A 21,516-nucleotide genomic window follows, 5' to 3' on the forward strand; every position below is an offset into this window, starting at 1 on the left:
AATGTCTCCTCGGAGTGCCAGGAAGGCATGCTCTGCAGTGGAATAGCTACTGCTGAAAACACTCACTGCATTGAGATCTCCACAAGGTCTGAACTTGGCCCAGTGTAAATAGTTATTAGAAACTGTGCCCAAGACTTGAACAGGACAGACCTTAGCCTGGATTTAATTTGGTTTCTGCAAATGTTGCCATTTTTGCAAATATCCACTGAGCAGCCGTGGCAAATAATTTTTGGGCAATAGGTCATTCGCTTTCACCATTTGGTATCCAGTATTTGTTAGTTGTGTCGTGTGATTGGTCACCAAGGTCACACTGTGTTGTTTCTGCTCCCTGATTGGCCGACTGAAACTTTTTAAAGAGAAGAGTGACATATTGCTAACTTCAGTCGTGAATACCTGGATGAATGAAATTTCATGCTCAGAATTGGAATTTGCAAACATTTTTCCCTAATATCCAGTGCCCATCCAACTACTCCTGAATAATGCGACCCCATGGATCATGGGGAGCCGAGCTTTTATTTGCAAAGATATTTCTGGACCTGTGTGTGATATATGTTACGGTTCCTCCAGTTCTGCCACTCAGAATTGTCGCTTTGCCGGGTGAGGTTAACACGAAAATTGAGATAATTGCTTTTTCCCTACAGTGTCAGCAACGAGACACTCCTGATAATAGCCAGTGGTGAAAACTCCCCCTGCAGTATCACTTTTGGCCACTATGCATGTGCGCAGGTAAAGCTGCTGCTTTTCTTTCCATGGACAAGTGCATATTTTTATTTGAAAGTAATAAAGCCAGTTAACATCAAAGAAATCCCATCACCTCTCTCAGCACAACTGGTTACATCTGGTGTGGCCAACGCGTGGTGCGTGTTCAGATTCCCAATACCGGGCCCACAAGATTCTGAGACATGAAATACGGTCAAACATTCCTTTCATGTGGGAGCTTCTGTTTCCCAGGAGTGCCTTAAACAATAAACTAATGACTAAAGCACTGTGCTAAAGTTAATAGCCAGCAGCTTTATCAAATGTACCCAGCTCTGGTGAAGGGCTGCAAAGAACTGATTAACAATCCCCAAATGCCCTACCCCATTATCAGTTGATCTTGTGTAAAACTTAGGGTGGAGTCTGTTACTCTGTCTACTTCCAAAGTCTTGGTCTGGAATGCGAAGGTTGTTCCAGAGGCAGCCCTCCTTAAATTAGCTAGATCCCAGCTGGCATTTCGAGTCTGTGTTTGAAGGGAATTAGTGGACTCTACCATTGCATTATCTTCCAGACCAATTCCTTTGGGATCATCCTGATTTTCATAGACTCATAGGACTGGAAGGGACCTTGAGAGGTCATCTAGTCCAGCCCCTGCACTCATGGCAGGACTAAGTATTATCTAGACCATCCCTGACAGCTGTTTGTCCAACCTGCTCTTAAAAATCTCCAATGATGGAGTTTCCACAACCTCGCTGGGCAATATATACCAGGGCTTAACCACCCTGACAGCTGGGAAGTTTTTCCTAATGTCTAACCTGAACTGCCCTTGCTGCAATTTAAGCCCATTGCTTCTTGTCCAAGCCTCAGAGGTTAAGAACAATTTTTCTCCCTCCTCCTGGATGGGGCGATACCATCTTTTTAATCCCAATTTATAGGAAGGTGGGGCAGTGAAGGTTTCAGACAATTAATCGGAGCCCAAGAAATGTCGTCACAGTGTGGGAACAAATGTGTTTGTACCATCTGCCAAATCACCAGAGATGGCAACTCTCGCCCACCGGGACAGGATAGCCTTTGAGCAGAGGAAAAAGAGAGTTGAGAGCCTGGAAAACTTATGTAACGTAGCTCACGTCTGTATTCATTCATGGTTCTTGGCAAGGTTGCCATCTCACTAGCAACTTTACCCAACCAGATCTAGTGCAGTTTTTTGTTTATATGGAAAATGTTAACAAACACATTTTTGTCGAAATTTTTCTTCAAAGGTTTTTGGCATTTTGGTTTTTTGATTAAAACTTGAACAATTTCATTGGAATGGGGCTATTTCCCCTGAAATGTGCATTTTGACAATAAAGAATGTTTTTTGTTGAAAAAATGTTTTGAAGTAAAATTCTTGACCCTGTCTAAGCTCTACCCTGATTTTGAGGGATGTGTAGGTTGAGCTATGTGGGCTAGGACATAGGATCAAATTCAGAGATGTGGCTAAGTCTAGAAGGAATCTAAGCTGGTATAACTTGAAACCTTCTTTTGACCCCTCACCCAGGGCCGGATTTACACCTGACACGGCCCTAGGCACAGCATCTTCAGCCCACCCTGTCTACAGCTGACCTTTGTGTTTTTCATAAAAAATGAAACGTTTAACCCACTTTTAACTTTTCGGCGCCCCTAGGCACGTGCCTACTCTTCCTAATTGGAAATCCGGCCCTGCTCTCACCATAAGAGCTACACCACTTCACACTCCCTTATGCTCGTTCATTGGTAGGCAAGTATAAATGGGTCTTAGAGAATCTGAGATCCTATACGGGAGTCTATGCACCAAATAATCTCTGAACATTGTTTTCAATCTTTACACTATGTATAATTCCCTTTTCTTTTCCAGAGCACTTGGCTCCAGGTTTTCAAGGATGATTTCCTCAACTCCTTATATCCTTGCCTCAGCTCCAAACCCATCAGTGTTATGGATTCCATGTATTCCATTTTGTTCTTTTCCAAGTTGCACCCCAATGTACTTGAAGCTGCCTTGGAGAAGTTCAATAACCGGGTAGGTGCCGTATATCTGATAGCTAATTCCTCTGAAATGTTAACTCCCGTGGAAGGGAGGGAAATCAGACACCAATGGGATTTCACAGTTAATATGGCAGTTCAGCTACTTTATTTAGGTCATTGTATTCTCACTTGGAGTTAAATCTAAAGAATGGCGCATCTCAATCAACCTGGCCTCCAGAATATGTGAGAGGTTCTTACCACCAAAAAAAAAAAAAATTGTGGGAGAAATAGTTCTAAGCTAAATAACCAAAATTACTAGAAGAAATAAAATGTTGCACTCGATGTTGTTATTATTTGCAGTAATGCCCAGCAGTCCCAGTCAGGATCAGGGCCCCACTGTAGTAGGAGCTGTCCAAACACATAGGAACACATGATCCCTGTCCTGAAGTGTTAGGATTGATTCTATTCATTAGTGTAGAACACTTTGTGTGGATTTACATTGTTGTGTGTTTGGAAGTCAACATCTATGTGACTCTGTGCATTTTCTCCATGTTCCTTCCCTTCAGGTCTCTCATGTGCCTCTTTCGCAGGAGTGGAACGTGATTTTCTTCAACGGCATCTGGGAGAGAATGCTGCAAATGCCTGATGCAACTAGCCCCCCTATTTTGTCCCAATGGCTTGAGAGACTTCAGCCATTTGTGGTCAACCCAAAGGTCTTCACTTGTCTTCATGAGAAAAATACATCATGTGAAAGACTTCACAAGATGTGAGTGCTTAGCGCAGACCTTGAGATGCTGTAATATTGCTGGAATGGGCAGCCTGCCCTCCCTCCATCATGCACAATAATAGCCAGATCCTCAGCTGGTGTGAAGTTGAAGTTTCATTCAAGGATTAGACTAGTTCCACTGAAGTTTCCAGCTGAAGCGATAGGTCAAAGATATAGCTGCCTTTATCCTAAGCACATCCCAAAATGACCAATACCCTGAAATAGTCAGAAGTCTCTCCCTTTACGTAATGGCACACAAACTTCAATGTACCCAGTTCTCTCTCCATTAAGGCCAACAGGGGTTAAGACTGGGAGGTGTCATTGATTTAGAAGACTTGAGAAAGAAAGTAATTCTTATAGGGAAGGAATATTATTTACTTGTCAGATTTTTATTTGGTGTGAGACAGAGATGGGGTGATCAGGTAGCTGCCTGGATTAGGATTGAGTCATATCTGAAATACAGGACTCTGTTAAGAGCCACAGTAAATTAAGATTTTTCAATCGGTCTCAACTCACACGGTTATTACATAGCCATGTTGGCAACGTGCTATCATTATTTTGGGGGGAGATACTTTACTGTACTGAGATGTGGCCTTCTAGATACACACACGAGCCTATTTGTACTTATAAATGAAGCTCCTCCGTGCAATGAAATCGACAAATCAGGTGATTTTATAGACGCACACTCAGTGCATGTGTCCTGCAGCCGTCACCGGTACCTTTTCAAAAGGGTGCCAGTGGAGTTAGCAATATGATCTCCATAGATGTTGTCGTGCAAGCCAGTCCCTGCATATGACTTTGAAACTGGACCATTAGGCTTTAGTTCACAACCTTGCATAGAGCATTCTCAGTGGGTGATGAGTAGCATGACTCCAAGTATAGCCTGCCGGTAACCTGCTTCTGAGAAGAATCTAGCCCTTCTGGATTTGGCTGAGTTTGAAACGTCTGCTTTTGCCTCTAGAGTTGCTGCCCTGGATGGCATCTATTCTACCCTCAAAGTGGAAGACCAGAGGAATATTTACAAAGGGCTTAAATATTATCTCACAGGGGGCGGTAAGTGACTTATCTCTACAGCAGAAAGAAGATTGGACTTTAAAACCCTAACGGATATAACGAGATTAGACACAATCTTTCTGATGGCTGGGGCTTCACAGTTTTACAGTGCATGAATATTCTCTTTAATGGATGTGGGATGTGTAACCTAGTAATTGATCAGGTTCAGATTCCTTGCCTATAGGGTTTCATAACACAAGGCTTTCAAATACAATGTACACAATGGTTTACATTCTGGCCAGCCAAACTCACAGCCTTCCGTGCCAAAGTCAGTACCGAATTTGGCCCAGGGCGTTCGAAAAAAACAGTTCTGCTAACTCAGCGAGGAGAAGGGAACCAACTAAAATGTCTACTTGTGTCGCATATTTCATCTAGCAGAAGGCCGTAGCGTGTACACAAACTTTAACCTGCATGCAAAGACCCTGTGGTGAATTCGAAGATGGCAATGAAATAGCTGTGGTCAAACGTTCCAAAGGCCCTTAAAGAGGCAGCTGGATATGCACACACAACCTCCATGTGCAGTTACTTCCTGAATGCACAAATGCAGGGTTTTTTGCACGTACCTTAGAGTTTGAGTGGGGAAAACCTATGGTGGTGAGCTGTCACTTTGGCGTATGAGGAATACAGATACCATGATGAACGTTATTTGAGGCAAACCAAACTTTTCTCTTTTGCAATTTTAAGAAAGCGGGGATGGGGGAGAATGAGGAGCTGAAGTATCTGGTGCACATTTAATTATTTATGTGAAACAGCAGATCATGTGCAGTTTTACTCAGGGCTGTACAAAACCAGCACAAATTAACGATGCTACATGTAAAGAACTATAGATTATTTATGTGCACAAACACTTGGGGAAATTTTCTGTTTATCTCTGCTCTGCATTCAGAGGCTAGTCGTCTCAGCTGATTTCAGATTGCAGTTTGGAGCCTTAGTTACGAGGGGATTATCCATGTTTTGCAGGATCAAAACAGAACTGCTACAATGCAGCTCTTCCAAGCCTGAGTTCCACGGCTTGGTTTGCTAATTATTTGGGTTCCTTTATGGAGCATGCCCTAGAGGGAGACCTACAGCTCTTTGCTGATGAGCCAACTGTAAGTACATGCTCAGACGGGTGGAGGAGAATATGCAATGTGCAAAATATTAGCAGTGAAAACAAGTCCGAGGTGAGATGAGAGCAGCCAGCCTCAGGGTAACCTGCTCATTCCTCTTCCTCTCCTGCCCAAAGCCAGGAAGAGGAGAACATTTTAAACTTCTTTTTATTGGAACCTCTAAAAGGTTTTACTACTTTTGCTATTTACAGTAAAGGGTCAATTTGGGTCTTTTTTTACATCCAAGTTATTTTGCTCATCCCTCATTATAACAGAGGCAAGTTTCTGTACTTGCATTGAAATTGGCTTCCCAGATGGTAATTCCTAGAAGCCAGATTGGAGTCAGCAGCAACAACAGGCTTTACTCCAAGGCCGGACGGCTTTCTAAAAGAGATGTTATGACTCAGACAAAGGCTTGATGCAGACATTATTTGGGGAGGTTCTCTGGCATGTGTTATGCAGGTGATTGGATCAGATGATTGTAACTGTCCCTTCTGGCATTCAAAGCTGTGATTCCATGAACATTATCACCTGCAGAGAAACTGGCGCTCATCACATCACACTCTGATCATGAGAAAAGCAAAACAGATTACAAAAAATTAAGGGCCTGGTTTTCAAAGGTGCTGAGCATTCACTGCTCCCGTGAGGTCAGCTCCTTGACAAGCACAGTGTGGCTAACTGTCAGCACCAGTTGCATGATATTTGGTGTTTTTCTTGAAGTCTCAGCTCCTGGAATCATGTTATTACATGAGAAACTCAGCTTTTGCTTAAAGTATGTGTTTAGACCTCATGGTTTTCTAAATGAGCTTTAAAATGAGACCAAACTGTACCTCAGGGGCTCAGAAAACAGCGGCTAATTTAAACAAACCCCACATTTATTTATTGATTTTAAATATCACCATTTTTAAGCCACTCTACTGATTTTTGAGACCTGACTCATGAATTTTTAACACTTGAGGTGTAGGCCATACAAAAGCAGAGCCCAATATTTGTATCCTTCCCTCCGTTACCACTATTTATGCACAACTCATCATATCCAGAAGCCAAGATATTGCAGGGTCACATGTTTACAGCTGATGACGGTCATGTCAAGTGCATGCTCAGATTTTCCGATTACAATTTTTCACACAAAATCGTTTCTTCTCTTAGTTTAACTCCGACTAGTGACCTGTTGGAATCTCCTCATACAGATTCTCTTCTGATCTTGTCTGACTACCACATAGGGCCATGAGGAATATGATTAAAATGCCCATTCAAACTGTTTCTGCTTTTGCATGTCAACCCTCTCAGCTTCAGAAATTTGCCCGAGATCCAGTCAACTTACAACTGATCAGTAACCTCAGTTTACCCAGGGAGACGGCTGTGTATTACACCTCATTACTTACCTCTGCACCTGGCTTCCAACTAGCAAGGTAAAATACCACCACTTGCTTCTGCAGCTCACTTGTGGCGTACCTTGGTGCCTTGATATAGCTGTATCTTTGCTGTCTGCTGATTTCGAGTGGCTACTTCTAAATGATATTTAAAGCATAATTCTGATCCTCAGAAGAACACTGTAAAATTGACCTCTTTTGGGGCCGAACAGAGCCCTCAGCGAATCAGGAGAAATCTGCTTTATCGTGCCCTCTGCCGACTGAAAACCGGTAGCACACAGGGTTATTCTGGGAAATCCGCGTTATGCCACAGCACTCTGCAGAGATTGGAAGAGCACAAAAGCCGAGGGGGATTGTGGGAAATCTGCAATGGCATGTAGAATCCCCTGCAGAATCCCACAAGATACACATTTGCCTTTCATTGGTGGATGGAACAGACCCTCCGTTAACACTTGTAACTTTTGCCCACTTCCAGCCTCCCAGACAGATTGGTTTGCTACCTCAGCCCCTCTGCAGTGAGCGGCCTTGTCAGAAAGGATGCTTTAAGTCTGGCTCGGAGGATCACTAAAAACTGTGTCCCAAGTCCGATGCACAGAGGCAGCAGCGAGGAGAGGCCTGCACCTTCTCTGACAACCGAGGAGCGGCAGGTAAAGCCCTTGGCTGGTGCCCTGGCGCTCACAGCCCTGCTGAGGTGCGAGCCCTTCTCCAGAGCTTGTGAAAGAGCAATGCTCCCAGTGGATACAAACACATTTCCATGCCCCTGCTTTGCGCTTTGCAAGGGGAGAGCTCAACCCTGCACCATGTTAATAATACTTAGCACCCCAGTAACATTTTGCAAACATTCCCCCCCCTCCCCCTCGAGACAGGGAAGTCCTATTATCCCCATTCTACCGGTGAAGAAATGGCGGCACAGACACATGAAATGATTTGTCCAATCAGTGACTGAGTGAAATGTCTGAACGCTGCTCAGATCCTGCAGCATTGTCCACAGAATGGGGACCTAGACAGACAGACAGAGAGCAGGGATTAGACCGGGGTAGGCAACCTACAGCATGTGTGCCAAAGGCGGCATGCGAGCTGATTTTCCATGGCACTCACAGTGCCCGGATCCTGGCCACCGGTCCGGGGGGGCTCTGCATTTCCATTTAATTGTAAATGAAGCTTCTTGAACATTTTAAAAACCTTATTTACTTTACATACAACAATAGTTTAGTTATATATTATAGACTTATAGAAAGAGACCTTCTAAAAACGTTCAAATGTCTTACTGGCACGCGAAACCTTAAATGAGAGTGAATATAGGAAGACTCGGCACACCACTTCTGAAAGGTTGCCGACCCCTGGATTAGACCTTTCTGCTTAGTCCCATTTTCATTCCTTTAGACCAGCAGCTCTCAACCTTTCCCGACTACTGCACCCCTTTCAGGAGTCTGATTTGTCCAAGTTTCACCTCACTTAAAAACTACTTGCTTCCAAAATCAGACATAAATATACAGAAATGTCACAGCCCACTATCACTGAACAATTGCTGACTTTCTCCTTTTTACCATATAATTATAAAATAAATCGATTGGAAAATAAATATTGTCCTTACATTTTGGTGCACTGTCTCTAGAGCCATATAAACAAGTCCTTGTGTGAAATTTTAATTTGTACTGACTTCACTAGTGCTTTTTACGTAGCCTGTTGTAAACTGGGCCAATATCTAGAGGAGTTGGTGTCCCCCCTGGAAGACCTCTGCGTAGCCCAGGGGTACGCGTACCCCTGGTTGAGAACACCTGCTTTAGAATACACTGCCTCCTTAACGTGGACATGCTACTGGCACCATCACTGAGGTCTTCTCTGTAAAATTCCAGTGATTAGGACTTCCAAAGACAAGGAACCTGAAATGACCCTCCTCCGGGAGCTGGTTCACCATCTTGGATATTCTGAATTGCTCCTCTGTCACTGTGGATTCTTTGCAGGTTGCAACCTTGTTGGTGAACAAATTTGAACGATTCCCTCCCGAAACCCTGAATGCCTTGGGTCAGGCTGCAGTCGGGCTCTCCATGTCGCAGATTGAGAATGGCACCAGCAACAGAGACCTCAAAGCGTCTCTTCCTTCCCTGAGTGAAGTTTATGGCTGGAATGCTGAACAGTCCAGCGCTATCGTTAACAAATTATTCAACTCTGGCTATCAGGTACAAAGAGCACAAGCCATGTGTGTATATTGCATCTGGTCTATCTGTCTTGTAGATCTAATCTGTTGATGTATGGCCAATCATTTGCCCGTCTTTATGATTATGCTGCAGATCTTGGATGCACAAAACCTGGCAGCACTAGGGAGTTTGGTGGCCGGCTTAAGCAGCAGCAGACTTCAAAGTCTGCCTCCAAAAGTGATCTTGGAAGCTGTTAAGATCCCTGGGTTTGCGAAGCAGATAGTGACCATGCCCTCTGCTCTGAAAGCGGCACTTGTGGAAAAGGTGAGGTCACTTTTCCTTTTAAGGTGGTGTCACTTGTAGGAAGAGCCTGAGGAGGATCGTGACTTTTCCTGGTTGAGAACACTCTGTGTTGTGACTACACATAGGCGTGACCCAACATGCATACCTGCAGAGGCAATTTTCTGCCTGGCTTATTTATGCACTTACTAACAGGGCTGTACAGCAGGGGCGTGGCATTGCAATGTGTGTGGGTGGGATGGTCCTGGCTTCCTGCCATGATAACTCATAATAAAGCCTGATATCTCTCTTGGACGGGTCTCATTTTAGGCACAGGCCACAGCTCTGTCAGAAGGGAGTAAAAACGGAACTAACCTGGTTCATGGAGAATTCCACTCCCAGGGAAAGAGCCTGAGATGGATGGAAGGTTTAGGGCTTCTAGCATGTGAACAGCTGTGAGGGCCATTCAGAGACCCTCCCCTGGGCAGAGTGATATTCCGGTTTGCTGAGCTCCTTCTCTATATGCTGATTAATGGAGATAGGTATACATGCCACTCTTGCTGCAATTGCAGGGAATCAGCCCGTCTGCTGACCACGATTTTACACCTCAGGTTCACGTGAGAATTGTTTCAGACAAAGCAGAAAGAGACCACGGCTAATTCCCCATCCCTCTTCAGTGTCACGGGCCGGCAGGAGAGCCTATGACTTCCGACTGGCATTCAAAGCCAGCTGTCAGACTCCCAAAGGACTGGCTTATAGCAACATTCTAGTTTGTGCTATTCTAACTTGCCAAAGCTCTGTGTGAAGAGTTAGGAAATTGACATGTCTTTGGTCACAATATTGCCCATGAACTGTGCCGTTTGGCAGGCTGAGATATTATCTATGTTGACTCCAATTTCTAGCCTGCTGAACAATGTTAAGGCATAAAGGCAGGCATTGCAAGGAACTCTTCTTTGCTCTGTCTGCCTGGGCCTCACAGATAGATACACATCGCCCTAGGCCACTGTTCTTTGGCAGACCTTTCAGATTCACCTGCACCACTGCATTGACTCATAGCAGCTCTCACAGTCAGATAGATATGCCAAGCAGAAAACATTCCTTGGCATTAATTCTCTGGCGAATACCCAGAAGATCAGAGGGAAAACTGCCTGGCTCATCTTCAACCCGTAATTCCCTTCCCGATGATTGCTGTTTTTAACCTCCGCGTGGGGGTTGTTATATTTTTCAGATTGCTTCAGCTGCAGGGAGCCCCATCAACCTGGTTAAATATGTCCCAAACAGTCTGGCGAGCTACATCCCCAAATCACTGCTGGCTTTTGGTAACGAAAAGCCCAGCGTTCAAGAGCTCAACCAGAAACTGTGGAGCCGGGAACAAGTAAGCCATCTCGTCACTGCCGTCAGTTGCAGCTGGGGGCATGTGCAGTAGTTCAGCCCTGCCCCCATGAGCTGTCTAAGAACAAAGCTGAATGTACCGAGAGGGTCGGAACGTGTTGAGTGACACTCTAACATTCTCTTTGGCTTGGTTCTGCAGGCCGCCATGTTTTTCGATGCTGTAATAAAGACAGAGTCCAACTTCAGCAGGTAACATTTCTTTTTCCTCTCTCTGCTTTTCCATGTGTGCCGAGCCATTGTCCTGATTTGCAGGTGCTCCTCAAATTCAGCCATCGTAAGAGAAAGGACAGGCCCGGAAAACCCAACAGAATGGGTTACGCTTACAGGTGGTTTGCAACATTTGTCCATAACTAGGCATGTTTCCTAAAATGAAGTTCCTGGCCCAGGCCCACTGCCTCTCGAAGGCCTTAGCGTACTTTGCTTGTCTCTAGAAAACAGTCCTAATTGAGAAACCCTATTGCAGTTTTATTTCAATGACTAAAATGTTATGGGGCCTGTCTCTCTCTCCAGCTGCTGTGTGTCTGGGGCAAACATAGAATCAGAATCAAGGTCATGCTGATTTTACAATATATGCTTTTTTATAGGGAAAGCAATTCACTTTTTAAGGGCTCCAGCTCTATGGACCCTGGAGAAATAATGAAGAAATTCCTCCAACTTGGGCAGCTTCTGTTGGGAGAAATGCTACTGCTCTTTGATTGCCTCTTTGAGTCCCTTGACCATGTTTATCTGGCTGAGGATGGCCTCCTGGACTGCAATAGATAAAGGGCAGCATGGAGCCTTTGGCTAGAACTGTTCTCCCACCCTGAACTTATTCTTGATGACCCCAAGTATGGGGAATTTTAGGGCTTGAAGAAGAGCTGGGAGGGACATCGTAGAATATCAGGGTTGGAAGGGATCTCAGGAGGTCATCTAGTCCAACCCCCTGCTCAAAGCAGGACCAAATGCCCAATTTTTGCCCCAGATCCCTAAATGGCCCCCTCAAGAATTGAACTCACAACCCTGGATTTAGCAGGCCAATGCTCAAACCACTGAGCTACCCCTCTCCCCAAACGACAAGGAGGCGCTCCTAATAAACCTTATTTCGCTCTAGTCTTTGAACAGTCGGGAGGAACAGGTTAAACCAGTCTAAGAAGGATCCTTGAGGATGTACAGCCTCCTGGCTGGTATGCCTACCCGCACCCCATGTATGCTACTGTATGCATGTTAATTCTAGAAGATCAGTACCAACTCTTCTTTTTTGAAGGACTCCCTCACTGCACCTAACTTGCTTCCTTTGGATTTTCAGACTTTCCCCTTCTGTCCTCCAAGGCTTCATCTGTGCGGCAGCCAATGAGATGGAAACAGAGAGATTTCAGCAGCTTGCCAAAGCCATGAAGCAGAAGAATGTCAAGCTAGGAGAAGACCAGGTCAGTCCCCACGTACACAGAGTGCCACGTTGCTGTTGTCATGAAGATGTTCCAAGGCTGAGCCCATTTACCAAGAACCCTCACGCTTTAGGGAGAATGTGTCCTAGCTCTGAACCACATGTGACTCTGAATCGCAGCCATTACTTTGGCAAGGTCAAAACCTGGCTAACAAGGTTTTGGAAGAACCTAAACCTCTTCAGACTTAGCACCACTCTCTCTGTTTTTCCCCCCCAGAAGAGATATTTGTTGTTTTCTCTTCTTTCATCTGAACTCTGGTTTATTTTCAGCTGAGTTGTTTGGCTAAGAGGGTGACGCTCAACGGCATTCCCAAGGATTTAGACAACTATCCGAAAGACATGCTGCTGTTTTTAAGGTAACTTCACAAAGGCTTTCATCTTGCTGCCTTATTCCAGCTGGGTAAAGAAGGAACAGAGTCACTGAATACCATAAAATACCTAGCGATGCATCAGTCTATGCACACATCCCCATCATATCTGGGCAGCATCAGTCAAGTAGAATGAAATGCAATAAGAAAACAAACTGCAGAAAAGATGAAAACTGAATTAGATTTTTAACTTCTTTTAGTGGTAATAATCTAGGGGGTGTTAATAATAAAGGTACAGATTGCTTAGCAAAATGTATTTTTGTCTTGATAGTCTCCCTTTTAGAACACAATGGATTTTTATTCCTTCCTGGCTTTGTGAATATTTTCCCTTGCAACATCTAGTGAACCAGAAAAGTCAGACTGTACGGCCGAATTTCTCTACGCTGCCGATATCCTGCTGGGCTTCTGTATCCAGAGCATCAGACGTGAACAGCGCTAGCTTGGGTTTCAAAGCAGATTTCCCAGGGAGAAAAGTAATTGAAAAGAGAGACACATTCGGGTCTCTGGGAAGAACAATTGCAAATGTTTGGGATGTGAAATAAACTGTAGAATATGGATGATGGGACAGGGGGTGTGTTTCAGCTTACGTGGATTTGAACTTAACAAATGTATTGTTTAATAAGGTGCTCATGGAGTGTTTGCCTTTCCAGCCCTTCAGATTATGCAGGGACAGGAAGCTGTCAACAGTACTTCAGTAACATTGGGGAATCAAACATTGACCTGCTGCAGAGAGATTCCCCGCAGCGGAAACAGCTGCTATTGGAAGCTTTAGCTTGTTTGGTATGCATTCAGTAACATGGATGAACAATCCAGGGTCCCCGGAACTGAATGCTGGGCTGAGAACAATGATTGTGTATCTGCAAACAGGAAAAGGGGCTGAGTTTTAATTCTTAACATTTGACGGAATGAATGTTGCAAATCAACAAAACCTGAACGCTATATTGTAGGCTGCGTGGCCTTTCCCCCAGATCATAGTCTCCAAGGCTGTCAGCTCACACAAATTTCTCCAGCCACCAGGGTTGTGTGGCCGCAGAGGACAATATACATTTCTCCTGTACGGAACCCAAGAGCCGTATGGGATTCAGAATATAACTGCAATGAGACTAGTGTGAAAGTGTCACCACTGACCTGGGTGGGACGGACTCAGAACTGTTCACCTGTGTGGCATAAGCCCTATACAGCTCAGAGCTAACAGACAGTGTCCTTTAGCTCTGTGGTTTTGGAGCAGAGGGATCTGAACTCTATACCCATGAGGGATGAGGTTCTGAGTGGTCACAGACTGTAGTAAAGAGACACCTGTGGAATTCTTCTGTAAGTGGCCATGAATTTGGGATAATGCTATGGAAAGGAAGTGCTCTGGCCCATGTCTTTTAACATATGAATCTCAGATGCTTTGAGAATGTAGAAACAAGTGTCACCTGAAAAAAAAGAGCTGTAGGAACCATTCTGGATCAGCCCATTTGTCCATCTAGTCCAGTGTCCTATCCTGCCATTGGTCCTGGTAGTCCAGTACCAGAGGAAGGGGTGAGGGATTAGGTCACCGGCAGGACAGGAGAACAAGGAAAGTATCAGGAAAGGTGCTTCCGCGAGAAGGCAGGCTTGTTACACCAACAAAACTGCCCCACCCCCAGATGCACCTAGCCCAGTGTGCAGTGCTGAACAGGGGAGGCGAAATTCCTTTCTGACCTCTGCAGAACTGAGTCTGTGCCTGGAGGCATGAGGGTTGATTTCCCATATTAGATCCTTAGCCTGCACAGCAAGAACCTCTGCAGAAAGGATAGAGAGGCCCAAGCCACATCTATCCATGAACTCTGGGGAAGCACAGACCCAAATACACACATCACAAGCCTGGCCTCTATCAAAGGCCTGTGGATGAAATTCAAGCCACAATCCAGATCCAAACTCTGTGTCTAGGACTCCCCGCTAGGGAATACGAATGGTCAGGAGCACTGTGAATTCTCCAGAGTTAGTATTCTTCCCTTTTTACTGATCACATCTATTTTATGAACCTAGAAAATTCCTGGCACCCTGGTGAGCGAAGAAAACGCAGAGATTCTGGGCCACTTGGTTTGTGACCTTGGTGAAGAATACATCAGAAGTTCCAATGGGAGTTTGCTGCCACAGTTAAATCAATGTGAATCCTTCGTGCCCAGTCAAGAAGAGGCTATTAGAAATGTCCTCAGCAGCGGAAGCACTCAGTTCGGGTAGGATTGCCATTGGATTTGCTTCCTTTGGGGTTTACAGAGCCGATCAGTTCAGATGAAGCTTCTGGGAACAAGCTTTCCCACCTGTTTCTAGTTGGATCAGAAATATAGTTAGAACTGCCATTTCTCTTAACAGTCTCAGCCCTTCTGAACCTGCCCAACACCTGGAAAGGCAGATGCAAGACAAACTTGGGGTGGGGAGAAATAAGTTAACCAAACTTTTCTGAACCTCAGAGGTTTTGACTCAGATTCAGGTGGCAGTATAGATCTAGGCTGGATGGTCTAATAGTTAAGCATTATTAGCCTGTGAGCTATGGAGACCTGCAGTTCTAGTCCTGGCTGTGACACGGACTGCTGAATAGGAAGTCATTGAATCTCTCTGTGCCTTCCCCCATCTAATGTGAAGGTAGCAGTAATTTCTCTGCCTGCAGAAAGTGCTTTGTGATCCTTGCATGAAATGAGCAACTATAAAAATTCAGAGTTCTTTGCTATTCATTCTTTGTATTAATTTAATTATTAAAACTGGCTCACCGATCCCAGAGTTCATATCCCCAGTGATGACGATTCCTGTTGGAGAAAAGTGGTGAGAGGATTATATGATGCAAACATTTCCATATTTTTTTTTCAATCAAAATGTTACAAGGCCATAAGCCCTGCAGCTCCTAGTACGAAAAGGATCCCAAAGTAGCTCTCCCTCTTCTGGAAGCTGATCAAGCACGATTTCCTGTTTTCAGGCCCCCTTCAAACTGGTCAGCTTCCATCCTGAATGAGCTCAGTGGACTGTTCCATCTATTTGATCGTAATATCTTGCAAAAGATTCCTCAGGTATGTTACCAACAGGCATCTGCCTGCTTCCTGAAGTGTCCAAGGTGTGTGTACAAAGCCTGACTTTGCTTCCAGTGAAATGGATAGCAAAACTCCCATTGCTGTTACCAGTGCAAAACCAAGCCCCTGTTGCAAACAGCTTTATTTAGTGTGGCTAAATTACTGGCCAGGCTTGGCTTTATAGCACCAGTTTGTGTATGTCGCGAGTGATGTTATTGTGGCAACGGGTACCAGCTTTCCAGTGAAACTGGCAGGAATAGAGATCTAGATGATTATCACACTGTAGATTGAACACGCTAAAGTAATGCTGTAGGTGGTGACTGGGAAAGTTTATGCAACGTTATTTAAATAGAACAGGGAGTACAGGGGGTAGCTACACTTTGGTGTGGGGGGGGGGGTGTGTGCGCACCATTGCCCTCTAGTGGACAGAACGCACCAGACCTGCTTGAGCCTTTGAAAGTCTCCCACCCCTTCATGCCTGCATCAGTGAAGCGATTTCTTTGGCTCGCCAAGGAATGGTCACTAACACCTGGAGCAGGTGGTGGTGAGTTCAAGTCTCCATAGTTCTTGTAAACATTCAGCTGAGTGACAAGGTTCCTGGCTATGTAAGTGGTCACAGAGAAACATACAGGAGCTGCAAACCTCATACCCCTGCTGATTTATTTTCTTTGCAGAACGTTTTAACCCCTTGGCTGAAAAGTTTTATGCATGATTCACCTTTGCCGAGGGAGCAGCTGGCCTCCATTGTTAAAAACCTCCTGCCTTCCAGGTGGAAACGCGCTGCTGGTACGTGGGATGCTACCTCGGCACATCGATTTCAGCCTGACGCTCCTCTGTTTTTAGTTACCCTTGGCCCTAGTGACAGGACTCAGGCTGGTTCTTGTGGGGCCTCCCGTGAACATCTAACCAGAGCTCCGCCTTGCATCTGCCACAACCCTGGGAAACCCCAAACCCACCTGATGACCCAGTTCCATGGAAGGGCCTAGGTGGCTGGGGGGGGTCTCCTGGCTATTAATAATATCCTGAGTTAGATCTTGGCATGTGGAAACTGAGGAAGGCAAAGGGCTCACTCAGTTGTGCCTGGCTTCGGGTAGGTGAACCAGGAGATTGAGGGGGCCCAAGGAGGCCTTCTCACCCACAGTGTTTGTACCCCATGGCAGAGCTGGGCATATGCCCACCACTTGGAGGGGCTATGTGTGTCAGGTGCGATGGCTGATGCTAGACTCCTCAGAAGGAACGGAGAGGGGAAGAGCCTTCATCCATCCCCTCCCTTCACTCTATTAAAGGGCAGTCTCCGTCTACATTTCTGGAGGGTTTGTGCAACTGCTGCAGCGCCCCCTAAAGGCACCATTTAGCTCTAATTGTCTTCTCCCGTCTTGGGTTTTCGGGTAACTGATAATGCAGGATTATGAGGCTGTAATTATTCAACGCTTAAAGCAAAAGCCCTGTCACGCTGGAGATGTCTGATACTTGCTTCCACAGAGTGCCCGGCGGATAAGATGATAACAGAGGAGGTGGTAATGGATGAGCTCATGCCTATTTACTATACCCCTGAGGAATTACAGGCCTGTTTGCAGGGTGGCACCCTGGTGGCGCATCTGGCCCAAATGGCGCAGTACCCCTTCACTGATCAGCAAATGGCTGTGCTGAAGAAGAAGCTGGATGAGGTAATGCACAGCGGAAGAACATCAAAGCATCTACTTGTGCATCTGTTTATAAGCTCTAGCTGTCAGGAAAGAGATCCAGAGAGCGTGTCCAGCTCTCTCCTTCCCAAGACGGCTGGAGGAGACGGAGTGAGCTTGTGTCTGAGCATGACCAGACTGCGAGTGTGGGTGAAAGAGTGATGCAGAGAGCGGGTGTGTGCGTGGGTGGGGTACTGGGGAAAGGAACTGGAGCATGTGCAGGGAAAGAGAACAGATCTATTCATTTGTGTACCTGTTAGTCCTGCTTCTCCATTGCCCTACAGCTCTCTGACACCCTCAGAAAAATATAGTGAGTTACCATGATTATAATATCCGTTTGTCCACAGATGTATCCCAACGGATACCCTGAGAAGATAATTCCCAACCTAGGGGCCATCTCTTCCTTTGTCACCATCGACGACATTAAAAAATGGAATATAACCTCAGCAAATACGCTTGCCTTCCTGCTAAGCAATGAGCCTCCTGATGAGCAGGTAATAAGCTACCAGCTCAACGCTTACTTGTTTGTTTGGGTTTGCTCCATGGTTTGGGAGAGCCTTATTTTTGTGGGAGCTGCTTATTTTATTCAAAGTTGGGTGGCCCATCCTGGATCACTGGACCAACCTTTTGTATTTTATTTTTGGTTTTGTGCGTAGTGGACATTTGCTTCGCTCTGGGGGGCAGGGGAGGGAGGAATACTTCCAGGTGATTCAACTTCTTTTTAAAAACATTTGTAGGCTGCTGTAATTATCACAAAATACACTGACTTGGGAAACCCACTGAGCGTCACTGCTCTGAATGCAATTGGTAGAAGATATATGTGCCTTCTGTCAGAGCCCCAGTTGAAAATGATAGAGCCCAGCAACCTCATGTGAGTAAAGGATTCGACCTTCTTTGTTTCTATTTTCCCATTCCTTTTCTCTTCATCAAACACAAACTAATCCAGGAAGCAGCGTGAACTATAATGGTGGTTAGTACCGAGTTGTCAGGAACTGTACTCCCGACTCTGCCACTTGGGAGATGTGTGACCCTTGGGCATGTCACTTGACTTAACTTCTCTCTGACTATTGGCTTATTTTCTTCTTTACAACCCTTGACTTTTCTCAGTGGGTACTGGGGCATAGGGTTCTCATGTATAGCAAAAAGAAACTCTAATAATTGTCCATGATGGTGCAAGATTTCCAAAGGGAGAAGTGATGCAAGCTTTTATCTGCCCAAATCTTCCCTTTCCTCAGAATGGCCAAGTCACTGGACCCTTCCGCCTGCCCTCAGTCTACAAAAGACATCCTGTACCCCAAAGCTAAACAAGCTTTCTCCGACCAACGCAACCAGTTCCCGGCTTATTACAACCTCATCAAGCCATATCTAAGTACGCAGAAGGACTCCCTGACCAACATAAAGCAGTCCTGACAGTCAAGATGGGCTGAGCCTTCCGGTTGAGTCCAGATCAGAACTTCCGCAGAGTTTGAGAGTGTTTGGATCTGGGACGTGAAGGTTCGGGAGGGCTGGATCGGAGGTGTTGGTTTCAGGCCCTTTTATATTTTACAGCTGTGCAAAACTTTCACAAGAGATTGAGGGGGTGCAAACCTGCCTGATGTGAAATCCCCCCCAAATTTGTACATCAAACACTGATGGACCCAAACAGACACCTCTGCTGGGCTCCACATGGATGGGAGAGACTCACTGTAGAGACTGATGTGACTGTATTCAGTCTGATGGGACAACTTGAAGCAGGACTAGAATTCAAGGAGTTAGTCTCCGTCTCTATGGGAGAGTTCTGCCGGGGGCCCCAGGCTCATGGAGGCTGCATATACCATGAAGGTGTAAATAACACATAATCAGCACGACCACATAATCAGCACGGCCACATAATCAGCACGACCTGGCAAATAAGGTCTATGCAGACTAGAAACAGTCTGCCCTTCATGGCCTCACAGTTATTTGCACACTTCACAATCACTGAACATCTGGGGCCAAAGTCATCCCTGGAATGACTCCATTGATTTCCAAGGGATTGCCAGGGGATCCCTGTGGGTTTGTCTCAGAACATTAGCCATGCTTTCTGGGTTTGCTTTATTTTGTTTCTTTCCCACACCAGCCGGTGCTCCTGGAGAGGACCTAAGAGCTCTCAGCAAAGAGAACGTGAACATGGATATCAGAACCTTCATGAGCTTGAAAAAAGACTCTGTGCTGGTGAGTCTGACCGTACGGTGAAAAGTTGCTCCCTGACTCATGTCTGCGAGGCACTGGCTGGCTGATTCTGATCCCACTTACACTGGTGTCAGTCAGAAGTGGAGTGGAGTGGAGTGACACTCAGTGGAGTGACACCAGTGTAAAACCATTGTGAGATTGGAGTCGGGCCTGGGTGAGTCACTCCATCAGTGGAGTGACACCAGTGGAAGTGAGATCTGAGTTGAGCCCGGGGGATGCTGCCTCCAAAGGAAGGCAGATTTGGTTTGGAGCTTCATTTTGGATGTTTATCCAGATTTCGGGACTCTCCCAAGATCAGACTCTCTAGGAGTAGCAGCAGCGGTCGAGACCAGGGCCCCATTGTGCTCAGCACTCTACAAACACTTATTTAGAAGAGAATGCCTGCCCCCCAAAGCTTACTTCCGAGCCTCCTAGCTTTGGTCTGGGCCAGAAATATTATTGGTAATATTACATTTTATTTACAATACAGAAGCCCCTTTTGAAAATCTTGCCCTCAACTGTTCTATTTTGCTTTTCCCCTAGAATCTAACAGCTGACGATATCAAGGGCTTGCTGGGACTAAATCTTGAAGATCTGAAAAAAGAACAATACAATTCACCTTCAAAGGACTGGATCCGACTGCAGAGACAGTCCGAGCTGGATAAACTGGGCATTGGGCTCACTGGGGGAATACCAGATGGATATATCAGTATTCCACCCAAGTTTGAAAGTATGAAATACACGGCTTTTGGGTTCCATTAACTGTGCTTAGACGCCTCTTTTTCTGATAAAGCAGGGAAAGTCGTGACAGTTTCTGGTCAAGAAGTTTCACAGTTGTGTGACACCAACAGACTCCAGTCGTTGGCAGGCAGGATCAAACCTGGGATCTCTGGAGCTAAATGCATGACCCTCTGCTGCATGAGCTAACAGCCATATGGCCCTTAGCTAAGGCTGTAGAGTAGATGCATTTGTCTCTCTCTAAGTGGTCTCGGTGCCGGCAGAAGGGACAGAGCACCACGGCCCAGGAGGTGTGGGGGTTACAGTTGCATGTCAGTAAAGCGTTCTGTAAGTGCATGTCAGTAAAGCGTTCTGTGCCATAATTTACCAGGATTTTGAATCTAAGCAGTAAAGCCCAGTATTAAGATAAATAAACCAACAGCTTTATTGAAAACATCCATTCTGTCTGGAGAACTCAATAGAACCAACTAGACACTTCAAACATGTCCCATTCCAGCATGTGTTGGATGTTCGATGAAACCTGGGATGGATAATTTGGGAGGGATATTTCAGTTGTTCCAAAGTCCTAGTCAGGGGGTTGCAGATCTTCCATGGATGTTACTAGAGAGGACAGGAAATGATGGCTGCTGAGCTTTCAGTTCCTCGGCAGTTATATTTCTTCTGTAGAATATATATAATATATTCTCTATAATGTAACTCTTCTTCTCCTTTTTCTAGAGCCAACATCAGCCTCTCTGAGGACCAATGTCAGCACTTTCCACCTCCTGCCTGCGTTGCTCCTAAGTTTTCTTCTGACTTCATTCCTGTCATGAAGATCTTCACCCCAGGAAACAGGAAGGTGGAACTAAATCTTGATTTCTCTACGGCGTGTCACAGGAAGACACAGAAATATACAACTGAGGGGAAACCCTATATCAGCAGGCAGCATGTGCAGAAGCAGTAGCCATCTTAGCTGCTTTCCTTTTTTTATTCATTCAGTTCAAAAACAAGATTGTGAGCTCTTCCAGGCAGGGACCCTCTGCTTGTTCTGCATTTGTACAGCACCTAGTGCCACGGGATTCTAGCCCATGACTGGGGCTCATAGGCCCTACCACACAATGCAAATAATAAATAATCCTAATCTTACCACATAACCTGTATGGTATTAGCCCAGTAGGCAAAGGGGTTAGAAGATGAGCTGGTATCGGGATATCGGGCATGCCCAATAACTTATCAAAAGCTTGCTGTTTGTCCACTGCAAGGATCTGTGGACTGGGCATGGAAGTCGCTGGGTGGTTTTTAAAAAAAACAAAAAACAAACTGGGCTGAAAATTGCAGAAGC

General features: G+C 45.5%; 1 protein-coding gene across 1 annotated transcript; it reads left to right on the forward strand.

Moving 5' to 3' along the window:
• Window positions 1–7,543: 7,543 nt before the first annotated feature.
• Window positions 7,544–21,370, forward strand: LOC140917988 (mesothelin-like). Its single transcript, XM_073361517.1, has 18 exons — window positions 7,544–7,603; window positions 8,921–9,136; window positions 9,248–9,418; window positions 10,602–10,748; window positions 10,905–10,954; window positions 12,051–12,171; window positions 12,459–12,544; window positions 13,207–13,336; window positions 14,570–14,760; window positions 15,495–15,585; window positions 16,260–16,371; window positions 17,068–17,252; window positions 17,615–17,761; window positions 18,005–18,138; window positions 18,503–18,636; window positions 19,366–19,460; window positions 20,001–20,187; window positions 20,913–21,370. The coding sequence occupies exons 1-18, from the start codon at window positions 7,544–7,546 to the stop codon at window positions 21,005–21,007; spliced, it is 2,352 nt and encodes a 783-aa protein (XP_073217618.1). The 3' UTR covers window positions 21,008–21,370.
• The last annotated feature ends 146 nt before the right edge of the window (window positions 21,371–21,516 follow it).

This window comes from Lepidochelys kempii, chromosome 10, assembly GCF_965140265.1.
Source record: "Lepidochelys kempii isolate rLepKem1 chromosome 10, rLepKem1.hap2, whole genome shotgun sequence".
NCBI classification, from domain to species: Eukaryota; Metazoa; Chordata; order Testudines; family Cheloniidae; genus Lepidochelys; species Lepidochelys kempii.

What these genes read in the sequence shown, in the direction of transcription:
- LOC140917988 (XM_073361517.1), top strand. Translation starts at nt 7,544, where the DNA reads ATGCACAGAGGCAGCAGCGAGGAGAGGCCTGCACCTTCTCTGACAACC. An exon ending in TCAAGCTAGGAGAAGACCAG is followed by an intron (nt 12,172 to 12,458) that starts GTCAGTCCCCAC and finishes GTTTATTTTCAG; the next exon opens with CTGAGTTGTTTGGCTAAGAG. An exon ending in CAGGTGGAAACGCGCTGCTG is followed by an intron (nt 16,372 to 17,067) that starts GTACGTGGGATG and finishes TTGCTTCCACAG; the next exon opens with AGTGCCCGGCGGATAAGATG.